Raw genomic sequence first — 14,518 nt, forward strand, 5'->3', positions numbered from 1 at the left:
TAAACAATCTGTGATTGAACTATTTGATGGAAAATAGTAATGGCATTAATGTAAGAAAGCACAATTATTTATAATAAATCTTACTAAGAAGGAATTTGGTGTATATTTTGGAGAAAATGTGTGTCTATTTGAAAACAAAGAGCGTTCTTCATTCTCTTTGTAGAAACTAACTCTAGTGCTCCAAACCTTTTTTAAAAGGAGTGTGTTCAATTTCACTTTTTGTTTTTGTCAGACAAAATTCTTAATTATGTGGAATTTAAGAAACAAAACAAATGAGCGGAGGGAAAAAGAGAGAGACAAACAAGAAACAGACTCTTAACTATAGAGAACACACTGATGGTTACCAGAGGGGAGGTGGGTGGGGGATGGGTGAAATAGGTGATGGGGATTAATGAGGGCCCTTGTGATGATCTCTGGGTGATGCATGGAAGTGTTGAATCACTGTATTGTACACCTGAAACTAATATTACACTGCATGTTAATTAACTGGAATTTAAATAAAAACTTTTTTTAGAAAGATAATTTTACAAAAATATGTCAGAAAAGTCTTGGAAACTAGACAAGTGGTATGCTGGTACATGGTTAACAGCCAGTTCTCGGCATTTACAAAAGAGAGACCCTGGTTTATAATGTTTGCTGATTTTCATGGTGTGAATACTCCCACCGTGACCCATTTCAAGTTACCAATGTGACATCAATTGGCAGGAAGAAATTTAGGAAATTAAACTATTGGTTCCCATAAGCCTATACGAGCTGGATCCAAAATACCACTGAACTACACCATTCAATATTGGAAACTTTGAGTGATGTGCAGGCCTCAAAACAAGGAATTCAGATTTCCAAGTCTAATAGACTACTTATTTAATAACAATTATTCAAAAATATTATTTGCTTTTAAGATATCTGTCATCTGCAAAAGCAAATACTGCCACAACTTAATTAGGAAAGTTACATAGTTGATCAAATAGATCTATAAAACATGTGTAAGTACTTTAGGTTGAATATTGTTAGTCTGTTAACTCTGTTAAGAAGTAGGAAAACATTTTTCCCAGACACTGATTTATTTTTTAAAACTGAAAGCATCTTTATATTTTTCATTGTAAAGTCACATATGCTTTTGGTGTAAAAATTAGACAATAGGGGGGCGCCTGGATGACTCAGTCGGTTAAGCGTCCGACTTCGGCTCAGGTCCTGATTTCGCAGTTTGTGAGTTTGAGATCCGCGTTGGGTTCTGTGCTGACAGATCAGAGCCTGGAGCCTGCTTCAGATTCTGTGTCTACCTCTCTCTCTGCTCCTTCCCTGTCCACACTCTGTCTGTCTGTCTGTCTGTCTGTCTGTCTGTCTCTCTCAAAAATAAATAAACATTAAAAAATTAAAAAAAAAAAATTAGACAATAGAGGCACCTAGGTGGCTCAGTCGGTTAAGTGTCCAACTCTTGATTTCGGCTCAGGTCATGATCTCCTGGTTTGTGGAATTGAGCCCCACATCGGACTCTGAGCTGACAGCACAGAGTCTGCTTGGGATTTTCTCTCTCCCTGTCTTTCTACCCCTCCCCCACTTGTGTGTGTGTGCTCTCTGTGTCTCTCTCAAAAATAAGTAAACTTTAAAAAGAATAAATGAAAAAAAATTAGACAATATAAAAAGTTAAAAGACAAAAGTGAAAAACATAATTTCATTTCTTAGAGATTATATTGTTAAAATTTTGATATATACCCAAATATATATTTTCATATGACCTATGTTACTTGTATTATTTTTCATGTAAGAGCATTAACATGGTAGTCATCCCATGCCAATATATATCTGCATTATCATTTTTGATGGCTGTATATATATTTCATTATATTACACATTTTAAAATGAGCTAAAAGACTCCTATTTTAGGAAGAAAGTAAGCCTTTCAAGTAAGTTAGGTTTTTTTGTTTTTGTTTTTAGCCTTTATAATTAGGCAGAAATCCCACTGATCTCACTAAAAAATTATTCTTTGTAAAGACTACCAGCTAAACTAGTACAGGCAGTATTTTTTCCTATATATTAATGGAACCGTATTGAAACAAAATATAGAAGTAAGTGAAGATTGCTGAGGGTAATATAACCTTTTTTGGCCATTCCATTTCCTTGTTCTTTCTAGGTCTCCAAACCTTATAAATTACATAACACCTGCTCCTCCTTCTTCATGAGCCTGTGGTAGGCCCTTGATATACACAGTCTTTCCAAAGCTCCAACTCAGCACATACACTATATTTTCCCTTTAAATATTATGCGGAATAGCTAAAATATCATGTAACATTTTTAAGTGGGCTTTTCAAGTACTTGCATTTGTAGAATTAAATGTAGCATTAAAACATTTCATTTTTTAAAATTTTATTTATTTATTTTGTGGGGTCCAGGGAGAGGCAGAAAGAGAGGGAGACAGAGAATCCTAAGCAGTCTTCTCACTGTCAGCACAGAGTCGGACATGGGGCTTGAACTCACAACTGCGAGATCATGACTTGAGCCAAAATCAAGAGTCAGATGCTTAATCGACTGAGCCACCCAGGCTCCCCAAAGCCTGAAATAAACTTGAGGCTGAATTACTAAAATATATTACATTATTTATAATTAATTTTTTATTATACAAATAAGTGACTATGCAATCAAATGTTTATATTTTATCCCTTCATAGCCTGGATTTAGTAAATAATAGAGCAAGTCTGACTTCATCATAAGCTCTGCTATGTTGCCATGAGTAGAAGAATTAATCTTTTCTTGGTCCCTGTAAGTCTGAACACCCCATCCTCCTCCTTAGATGTGGATGTTTGCAAAGCAAGTTCCTTCCAGTGAAGATATATTTTACGTATGCTGAACACTTTTTTTTTTTAACCTCTAACCATTATAAGCTTCAGTATAGTGCGGTCTGCTGCTGCTGATTTTCCTGTTAATAACAATAAAAAAATCACATTCTCAGAACATTCTTGAGTCAGAGTAACGGTTTGTTCCATAGCTACTCTCCCCACCTGTTGCTTCACCGAAATGTTTGCACAGTCTCTTGGCTTTGACTTGAACCACACTGTCAGGAAAAGATACGTGTTTCTTGAGTATATCCCCAGACCACAAGTTAACCACATTTTCAGCTTTTGCTAATTTTTTTTTTATCACTTGAAAACCCATTTTTGCCTTGGTTGAATTATGCCCCCCAAAAGCTTAATGAATCATGTTTTCTAGTTTCTGTAACAAACACCTGGTTGACCCCACAGTGTGTATTTCAGTCCACATCATATATCCAAGTCACCTTGGAATTCATCATTTGTATGTCTCCCAAACTTACATTTTAGATCTTTTCACCTTTTCTTCACTTCCATTACCAAAGTAGTTTTCTTATAGGGCATTTTTTCATGCCATTAAAAATGTTTATATCATTTTGAGAGTGTTACTACATACAGAGTAAAGCTGTGTTGAGCTGAAGAAGTTGGCCCAACTCACTAAGTGACTTCCTCCTCCCTCAGAATGAAGAGGCTCAAATTAGCAAAATTTCAACTCACTGCACCTCATGGTCTTTGGGGTCATTCAGGAGTGATAGAAGCTGCAAAATGCAAGTGTAAAAATTTGAGAAGGCAAATTATTATCTATATTCTATATAGATACAAATCCATACTCTCTCTAGCACTTCTTGTCTTTTACCTAGAGAAGTGGGCTAGGCATAGGTTAGCTGAATCCCTTTGAAAAGCATTAGAAATAACTGCCTTTTTTAAAAGTACATTCTCTAAAAGTGGAAAGAAAGACACTATGTTACAGAAAAGAAAGTTTCTGTTAAGATACAACTGTGGGCTTTTCTACATGTTTCTGTAGACAGTTCAGTCTTCTTTTGACATCATTTTTAATAAACAGCAATACAATCTCAGATCACTTGAGTAAATGAATGCATTTGCAACATTCATTTGGCACCACATTCTCTTGATGATTATGGCATTTGATATGTTCTTTTTTGCCCTCTTTGTCAGCCTGGTTCTTCATGTCAATCTATAGTCTTTTATGTGGTTAACTTGACAGATGCAGGAAATTGCTGCCAAGCTTTGAAATGAATTTTTTCAGCAGTGGCATCTGGGTATCAGATGGTCCTCTTGGCTGGCCTCTTGTCTTGCTGCATGTTGGTTTTAGTGGGGTCTGGTGTAGCATCACCTGTTGCTATGCTCCCTTTTCCTCCCATATGTCCATTTCCTGTGATTCATGGATGAAAGTGAGAATAAAAGCTCCGATTCTGTCTTTATTTCAGAAAAATCTACAGAAATATGTTAGAAGGTACAGAGTTCTCTCTCTGACAAAGGGATGCTTCTCTTTGGCTGTCATGCCTATCAGCTAATAATTTGGGTACAAAGACCAAGTTTTAAGATATTTAATGAAACGCAAGAAGGATGATGATTAATTAGTAGAAGTGCCAGCCCTGCTTTATTTCCTTTGATTCACATGAAATTAAGATGCTCCCATTACTGTACAACAAAATCGGGAGGGGATTATATTTTGTGTTTATTAGATACTTGTGTTTTACAAAACTAGCTTTCTAAATTTAAAAATGAAATTATTCACTCTGAAACCATTATTTTGTCTGCTTCCTGCAATCCAGAATTGCACTGTTTATATTTGTATCGTATTTGTAAAACCCTAAGTAAGAGCTATAGGAAATCACTATCATGAAGAAGGCCTTCCTTGTATTATTAAGCCATAGTGAACATGAACCCTGGGAAAGCCTAGGATGTGCCAAAAAACGCATGCGCAAGTGAGAATCTCAAAGCCCCTGTCCCCTGCCCTCCTCTGATGTTTATCTCATGGCTGTTAGCACTTCTTCCATTCTCTCTTAGCAGTACCTTAACTTTGCAAAACAGCCCAGGGGGCACCATTCACACTATACTCCCTCAGAGGCAGAGCTAGGTCCTTTGCTTTCTACATCCTTCTCATTCCAGAGTCCCCAGGACAAAACACTCCTCTAACTGGTTAAGACATGGTCCTTTAAAGGGACCAAAATTTGAGTTCTATTCTATGTGGCTACATCTTCCAAATTGTTCATTGGACTAGAAGACCATAGTGTGGCTCTGGTGAAGCTTCTTCCAATGCTGTTTTGGTTAAGCTGACACCAGAGTGTTTCTCTTCTGGTGTCCCAGCTCTTAGGAATAAAAATCTTTCCTGAGTTACTTGCAAAAAAAAAAAAAGTTTCTAGAGTCCTATTCACGAGAGAATTTGAATTTAGGCATTCTCGTGAGCTGGAACATTGCTACAGCTAAGCCAACCCAAGGAAGGTTGCCACTGTCGTGGTGACAACACAGGAGGAAAATGTCCTTATGTGGATATCTGCCATTTTCTCCTGTCGTCTCCTGCACTTTTATAATTTTGTAGGGGTAGACAGAAAGAAAAGGAAGTACAATTGACTTTAAGAGTGTTTCTCTTAATAGAATGATTAACAAAACAAAATAGCAGAAAGAAAACACCACCAGGACGAGTATGCAACAAATACTCAGCATATTTCACACTCCTGGCTATAGGAGCTTTCATATTAACTAGAAACTGCTTGTAGTTTGGTAAAACTGCCTGGTTAAAAAAAAAAAAAAAAAGGCCAAAATTATTCCTCTAGAAGAATTGGTAATTTCTGCTCATATTCATAATAACAAATTTAATGGCTATATTTATTTTAAATTATACTTATTAAACCCAATTCTATAATGGTTGAAGTATGCATATTTCCCTCTAAAAAAGCCAATCTGTTCCTTATTGATTGCTTCTTGTGTGCCAATGATTGTGTTAAAAACTACAGGAAAGGGGCACCTGGGTGGCTGAGTCTGTTGAGCGTCTGACTTTGGCTCAGGTCATGATCTCAAGGATCTAGCTCATGAGTTCCAGCCCTGTATCACTTCGAGCTTGCTGCTGTCAGTGCAGAGCTCACTTTGGATCTTCTGTCCCTCTCCCTCTCTGCCCCTAACCCACTTGTGCTCTCTCTCTCAAAAATAAATAAATCTTAAAAAAAACTACAGGAAATATTGAGAAATTATATAAGTTACCTGCCCTTAAGAAACATGTAATTTTATTGAGGAGCCTTGAAACAAATGAGTACAAATAAAAAATTATTGTTCAATTGCCAGAATATAATAGTCCCTAACATTTACTGAATGCTTAGTGCATATTAGACATTGTTCTAAATGATTTTCAAAGTTAAATAATTTAATTCTCACAACAACCCAAAGGGGTGCCTCCTGTTATCACCATCATCCTTTTTCAGATAGGGAAACAGAGGCACAAGAGGTTAAATGATTTGTCCAGGGACATTCGTTGAGCCAGGATTTGATCCCAGGCCACCTATCTCCAGAACCTAAGCCGTTAACCACTTTATCATACTACCTTTCATGAAGTAGTCATTAATAGTTGGAGTGTAAAGTAGGCCACGCCATTTGCTACCTCTGAGGCTTTTTGCTGATGATTTCCTATGGTGGGGGGAAGGCGAGGGAAATGCTGCTTGCTCTTCCCCACCTGCCCTCAGCCACTCACCCTCTCCTAGAGAGCTGTCTCACTTCCCTGCATCTCCACTCCACATGCCTCCTGCACCTGTTTCCTCAGTTATGTTTCCTGCCTGGTCCTAGAAAGCATGGAAGTTTGCAACACCTGGAGGTCAGTGAGAGTGGAGCAGGATCACAGAGAGGTAGAAAACACAAAAACTTTCATTTTAGGGAGGGGCCAAATATTTCTGGTGCTGAAACTGAAACAGATGAGAATAAGATAGAGAATAAAAGCTGTATTAGAATAAAAATAGGTAAATATAAGGAAGCTTAGATTCCATGATATTATTTTTCCCAGTAAGACATTGGGACACCGTCCCATTGAGACAAAAGAAGGCAATTGGACACAGAATGTTTGAGAAGAGTTTCTCTTTAGGAGATCTGATGTGAAGGGCTTCTTAAGCATTGTCAGGAAGTAATTTCTATTCACAGGCCATTCTGAGTGTTGTTGTTGATACAATCCTTACTTTGTTTTCTGTTTTCTACCTGATGCCTGGTATATGGTGTTCAGTAAGTTTTTGGTATGAATTAATCACAAATGAGTAGATATACGAATTGTGATTCAACTTGCCTACTTAAGGAAACTAAGAGAAGTGACTGTATTTAATAATGACTTCAATTATCCAACAGAAATAGAATGGAAACTAACATAATATTAACCCAGTAATACATTAAACCTATTAAAGTAGATAGAAGTCACTGTAATCATAATTGTAAAAGGAACATTTGCAGCTTTTCTTTAAGTGGATTATATGTTTTCACACTGTTACCTTTTTATCTTTAACTTGTTTTGCATTTTAGAATCAGTTGTCTAAGACTCAAGGTAATCTCTCTTTTCTATTCTCATGGTTTCATGGTGGTGGTATCATTTGTCTCCATGCTAAGTTCAGTTTCTGTGAGAATCGTCTTTTCTTTCCACAGAAAGGTTGCGGGTACCATCTGGATCTATTGATGGTGGCTGTCATGCTAGGGGTGTGCTCCATCATGGGCCTGCCGTGGTTTGTGGCTGCCACTGTCCTGTCCATCACTCATGTCAACAGCTTAAAACTGGAATCAGAATGTTCAGCTCCAGGAGAACAGCCCAAGTTTCTTGGCATTCGGGAGCAAAGGGTTACTGGGCTTATGATTTTTATTCTTATGGGTTCATCAGTCTTCATGACCAGTATTCTGAAGGTAATTAAATCTACCTTTATGAAGTTGAGAGAGAGCATGTGATACAAATGATAAATTTCTTTACCATGTTTATACAACTTCTTAACGGGAAGTTATGGGCTATATTTCAGAATCCTTAAATACATGAGAAATTTAGTCTGGCAAAGTAAAGTTTGATGTGTAAATTATTATCATAATTTTGAAACAGTTACCAAGTTATGGGGACAGGTCACTCATTTTTAGCTAATTTTTGACTTGAGTTCACTGTAGGCCTGCATGAAATAAAGTCTCTATTTTCTTGTCCGATGTATTTGCAATTAACATTACCTAGTGCAAAATAGAGGTACAGAGATGAGCAATGTAATGGTCATGGCCACATATGCAGTTTTGTGTATTAAATGTTACATGAAACTGCTACATGGACATCACTATTGTATATACTTATTTTTTCACATTTAAAATAATTGAATCCATTTTGAAAAGCGTTAAAGAGTAATTATTTTGTCATAGAATTTTGGCAGATATTACCAAGGTATGTCAATTATATTTTAAATTATAGCTCATTTTATTTGCCTGTACTTTGAAAATTTTGATGGAATCCTTCAGTCATTTATACAAGTTTACTTATATTTATCATTTTTTGCAAGTACATTTGTAAGAATTCATTTCTATGTTATATAAGTAACTATAGAGCTAGAATTATGCTGAGCTAGTCCAGTAAAAAGAGAAAAATTGAACAGTTCACATGTTTGCAAATATCTGGCATAATGTAAGAACATCTAGATGTTAGCTCCATTCTTCATCTTTAATCCCAATATCTTTTTTTCTTTCTTATTACTTTATTATGCAAATAAAACTTCATTTTAGTTGTCATATTTAGAAATCAGTGTAAGAGAATGTTTGAAGCCTAAATCTTTCAATACTGTGAACATAAACCATCCATTGAACACTTCAGTGTATAGTTACAGATAAGCTTTATCAAATAACCTTAACCAACCCAAAAATTAAATGGAGAAAAGATGAGGAAGGGAATTAAATTACATTATTTAAAAAAATTTTTTTTTCCAACGTTTATTATTTTTGGGACAGAGAGAGACAGAGCATGAACGGGGGAGGGGCAGAGAGAGAGGGAGACACAGAATCAGAAACAGGCTCCAGGCTCTGAGCCATCAGCCCAGAGCCTGACGCGGGGCTCGAACTCACAGACTGCGAGATCGTGACCTGGCTGAAGTCGGACGCTTAACCGACTGCGCCACCCAGGCGCCCCTAAATTACATTATTTTAAAAGCATATTCTGAGTCATAGTTTCCAAAGCTACTATATTTATTTATAAATAAATATCTGTATTAGCCTGGTTAACACATATCTTAACTTTTACATAGAAATTACTTTAAAAAAAGTTTCCTCATTTAAAACTATGTAATTGGAGAACACATTTCAATTATTTTAATGTTTACTTATTTTTGAGAGAGAGCAAGTAAGTGAGTGAGAGCAGGGGAGGGACAGAGAAAGAGGAAGACACAGAATCTGAAGCAGACTCCAGACTCTGAGCTGTCAGCACAGAGCCCAACAGGGGGCTTGAACTCACGAATCTTTGCTAAATCATGACCTGAACCAAAGTCCAATGCTTAACTGACTGAGCTACCCAGGTGCCCCTGGAGAAAACATTTCAATGGCATAAATAATTACATTTTTCTAAACTACTATAATAACCTGCATCAGATTCATTTGGAAGTGCTACTCCAGCTCAGAACTGGTAAAGACTAAAGTAACACTTGTATTTATTTAAAACAATGGTAAAAATTGAAAAAAAACTATAGCAAATTTCACTACACACTGTTGATACCAAATTTCACTATCTCTATGACAGAAAATTAGACAGTTATAAATAGAATAGGCTTATATCAAGATTGCTTTATGTTTCTGACCAATTAAGAAACCAATAAAGTTACATAATATAAACAAACTTTATAAAAATAAATATAACTTTATAAAATATATCTAATATTCACCTAAATTATTTCCAGATAAATGTAGTTCTCTTTTCAGTAAATTTAGTCTTGTTTTTTCTCTTCAAATGCTAACAAAAATTTTCACCATCTTAAATATTTCTGTGCCTGAAATAGTCTCAGCACTCTGGTACAGAAAATATCAAAGTTTTCATTGAACACATACCTTTTTTTCCCCTCCAGGTAGATTAAAAACAACTGTCATCTGTTTTATTTTGTCCTGTTTGTATAGTTATATTCATGTGGTCACATAAAAATCATTATCTTATCATTGTGAGGCAAAATTCAAATTTCCCTATAGTAGTACAATAATAATAGTTTATTGTTTATTATGTGTTATAAATGTACTTTTTTAGGCTTTGGCCTATTAAATACTCATAACAACCCTATTATCCCCATCCCTCTTTAGATATATGTGGGGAAGCTAAGGCACAGAGAGCTTAAGTAACTGACCTAAGATTATGCAGCTAAAAAAGTGCTAGAGTGGGGATTTGAACCTGAGTCTTCTGACTTGGCCCACTATTGCTTCTAAAATATTTTTCTGTGTTTTTCTTTGGTAAGTGAAAAACAGCATGAGCAGTTATTTGAAAATAACTTGTATCTTTTTTCTAATTGTTCTTTTACAGTTTATTCCCATGCCCGTGCTATATGGGGTGTTTCTTTATATGGGTGCTTCATCTCTAAAGGGAATTCAGGTAAATTGCTTTCAGTAAATGATGCACATCTGTGATGACTTATCTTGGGTCGATTCATGCTAAATCATGTGATAGCTAAGAAAATGACATCATCTGACGATCAGCTTTCAGACCACAATTAAATTTCTTCAACCTGGTTCCTAACTTTAAGGTACTTTTGTTTACCGTAAGTTATGTTAAAACTGTATAAGGTTTAGACTTTACAACCCTCTTAGAAAAGTAATGGCAGTATATTTCAAAATATATCCAAAAGCTTTTAATCTTTGCTACTGTAATCGTGTGTATGGAACAGAAAAGAACTGTATGCACAAAGATGTTCATTGTAACACATACTATCAAAATATTGGAAATAACCCAACTATCCATCAGCAGTAAAATAATTAAGTGGTCTATGGTACAGTCATTTAAAATTGGTAATTATGATGGCCATAAAAGGAACATGATAAAAATGCTTATGGCTTAATAATCCAAAGCAAAAAAGTAGGAAAACAAGCTGTACCTACCATAGGTTTATAAAGCTGTGAGTGTGAATGGACCAAAAAGGAAGGCAGATAAATAAAAACAATTTATTAGGGTAGTGAGACCCTGGGTGATTCTTTTCCTTTTATGCTTGTGTTTCTATCATTGTTACAATTATAGTTATAGGATTCTTTTTTAAAAAAATTAAAAGTAAAGGTACAGGGTGAGGCAATTTCAAGGTACAAAGGAAAACTTAGTTGTTTAAGTATTGGTTAAATCAATATAATTATACGAATTTTCTATTGCTGCACAACAGATTACAGTTCACTTAGTGGCTTTAAACAACAAACACTTACTATCTCACATTTTGTGCGGGTTATGAATTTGGGAGTAGATTAGCCGGGTGGTTCTAGCTCCAGGTGTCTCATGTGGTTCCTGTCAGAACGTGGACAAGGTCTGCAGGCATCTGAAAGCTTGAATAGGACTGGAGGACCAGGGTCTGAGATGGCTGATCACACGGCTGTGGGAAAAGGCATCAGCCTCTCCCTGGCTTTTGGCAGGATGCCCCAGGTTTGTTTGTTTGTTTGTTTGTTTGTTGTTGTTGTTTTGCCACACAGGCCTCTCCACAGGAGACTCAAGTGCCCTCATGACCCGGAAGCTAACTTCCATCAGCGTGAGCAACCCGAAAGAGAGGGAGGGTGGAGTCACTGTGCCTTTTGGCTTAGTTGCCAAAGTCACACATGGTCACTTCCATTTTTTTCTTGTATGTTAGGGGTGAGTCATTATATCCAGCTTGCACACGTGGAGGGAAATTAGACCCCATCTCTTGAAGAGACTAGTGTGGAAGAATTTGTGGACACATTTTAAAATGACCACAACTGTATTGTAAATCTTTGCGGAGGTGCTTAGCAAATTATTCGTGCTTATGATACTATAATGGTTTGAATAGTGCTTCCCCCAAATTCATGCCCGCTTGGAAACTCAGGATGTGACCTTATTTAAAGATAGAGTCTTGGAGATAGATTAGTTTTGGAACTCAAAATGAGCTCATCTTCACCCTAAATCCAGTGACTGGCAGCCTTCTAAGAAGAGAGGACACAGAGAGACACAGGGAAGAATGCCACACAAGGACAGAGGCAGATTTCTACTTAAATTTACCTTTGAATAATCTTGTCTTATAACTTAACATTATTGATCTGAAGCACTAAAGTTTTCTTGAAAGGAGACGAATTCTGAGGGCTATTTATTGAAAATAAATTTGTTGGCCAAAAGGAATACATAAATTGCTGCTTTTCCTATGACACTACTAGTCACATTGCTGTTCAGATACATGAAAGAAAGGTCACCTGGTTATTATGATTTTGTCAAATTTCACACATGTTAATGGAGCACAGGGTGCTGGATGGCAAGCTGTGGTTCAACGGTAGACTACAGGAGAAATTGAAATAGGTAATTCATCACTCACAGGTCCTGGAGGAAGTACCTGGCACACCTGAAGGGACCACATGAGGAAGTCAAGGCAGAGTACAGACAGAGAAAGAATCAAGACCTGGGCCACGTGCCTTTATTTGGATATGTGGATAAAGTGCTTTGGGGTTCCTGGTCTAAGGCTGATTGATCAATTTAAATAAAAAGAGCAGGGTTTTGGGAAGCCCCATGGGGGTCTTTTCTAAGGAGCACACAAGGGGAAGGCTGTGGGAGTTAGGGGAGAGTGCTTATTGTAAGGACATTTCGGGGAGCCATCTCAGAAACTTACATTTGCTTGTTAGTCTGCCGGCTGTAGTCCAGGGCATGTGTTTACATGAGGGGCTAGTTGTCAATTCAGGTGACCACAGGCTGCTTAGCCAAACAGAACGGATACCAAGGCAATAATACCATGGGGGATAGCTTCGCTAAATTCTTGACACTGTGGGACAGGCAGCACAGAAATCTCTTCCTGAATGAACAACTAACCAGTTTCTGACTTTGGGAGAAGAAAAAGCACTTCAGCCTTAGGAAAGTACTGGATGTCAGAACTGAGGCAAAACTTCAATACAAAGTCATTGAAAGATCACTGGACATCCCAAATAGATACTATGACTGTTTTTTCCTGACACTGGGTGAAATTTACCTGGGAGAGGGAAATGGTTGAGAAGTGTTATGCATTTAAATTTTACTCAAATTGGATTTAACTTGCTCATTTATAATTTCATGTATGAAAAATGTATTTTGAAAGAATTGGTTTGATAATGCAGATAGGGAAGAGTACCGAAGAGGTTTTATTTGTTTTACTGTTTTTTGTGGGCTTTTTTGTTTGTTTTCTGCCTTTGGCAAAAGTTCCACGAGCACTAATTTCATCTGTAAGTGAAAAGTATTTATTATTAGGCCCCAGGCTCACATAAATACAGCAGCAGAAGTTTAAGAAACAAAGTAAAATCATTTTGATAGGTTTCAACAGATTTTTCCTCCTAATTCCACTCACATGATTTTATACCCATGAGGTTTAGAACTAAACAAGCATGTCAGGTTTTGGAATTATTTGGGGTGTGAATTGAAAATTGAGGAAAACTTTATTAAAGGCCCATGAGAAAAGTAAAATGAGTTTTAAATAGCACGAATGAAACAGCAAGCAGGGTCTCACACTGAGAACAGGGTTAGTGAAAATTTAAGGGAACCCCGAACTCAGGAAGTTGAAATTCCTATTTGGGCTAACTGGGTGGGGGAGTGGAATATTGAGATTAGGGCAAGATAAAAGCCAAATGCAAAACTCAGGATACATGTGTCATGATTATCGTTACTTGAGTAGTAATAAGCATGTGCTGGGTACCAACAGTTCCAGGAGCAGGTTACTTAGTTACCCTATATGCTGAAGGAACCTGTATGCTACCTGTTTGGCAATATTATGAAACATATTATCTAGGCTTCTCACTGTGCAACATGGCAGAAAAAACAGATCACAGTGTTCTTATGAATGCTGTTTCTATACTCAGATATATAACCACATCTATATTCATTCCAACACTTCAGGAATCCAAAGTAAAGCAAATGTGCCATTTAAGCAATAACAATGGAAGCACCCACACACTGAAGAACACTTATGCAATAACAGCTTCACAAATGGAGAAATGATAGCTGGGAAAAACAAGTTCTATCGAAACTGAAACATTCAGTTATAAGCCAGAGATTTTACTTTATTTCCTCCCTATTCCCACCTCCACCAATCACCAAATTTTCTTTAATGACATGTAATTTAAAGAGATATTTAAGAGATAGAAATAAGAGCTAATGAAATGTTTGGGGACAATATGGAGAAGGATAAACCAAGAAAAAGAAATTCAGCACTTGGTACTTGGCATAGAAGGTTTTCAATAAATGATTTTAGAAGGTATTAATGAATATAAATAAATACCTGAACAGTGGATGAACTAACCTACATATGATTCTGGTTTAGATGACTGAGGGAAGAAAGGTCATGCTGTGCCATAAGTCAAGGAACACAGAAGAAAAGATGGGTTTATGTTGAGTTTGAGATTCTTATTATATATATATGTATGTATATATATATATATATATATATATATATATATATATATATAGCAAGTTTTGGTTAAAAAAAAAAGGATGTTTGGCCCTGACATTTTACTCCATGGGTATTTGTTGCTTGGCATATTAATTTTGGAATACCTGATGAGAATTGCTTGCAATT

The 14,518-nt window shown here is 36.5% G+C and overlaps 1 protein-coding gene across 7 annotated transcripts in view; it reads left to right on the top strand.

Moving 5' to 3' along the window:
• Window positions 1-14,518, top strand: part of SLC4A10 (solute carrier family 4 member 10) — a 300,561-nt gene that overhangs the window by 262,794 nt on the left and 23,249 nt on the right. For all 7 annotated transcript variants that reach the window (XM_025912673.2, XM_025912675.2, XM_086718748.1 and 4 more), the window contains 2 exons: window positions 7,440-7,691; window positions 10,306-10,374. In XM_025912673.2, coding sequence (XP_025768458.1) covers window positions 7,440-7,691; window positions 10,306-10,374 — 321 coding nt within the window. The remainder of the gene's footprint in view (window positions 1-7,439; window positions 7,692-10,305; window positions 10,375-14,518) is intronic.

Source organism: Puma concolor, chromosome C1 (assembly GCF_028749965.1).
Source record: "Puma concolor isolate L17-30 chromosome C1, mPumCon1.1.hap2, whole genome shotgun sequence".
Classification (NCBI taxonomy): Eukaryota; Metazoa; Chordata; class Mammalia; order Carnivora; family Felidae; genus Puma; species Puma concolor.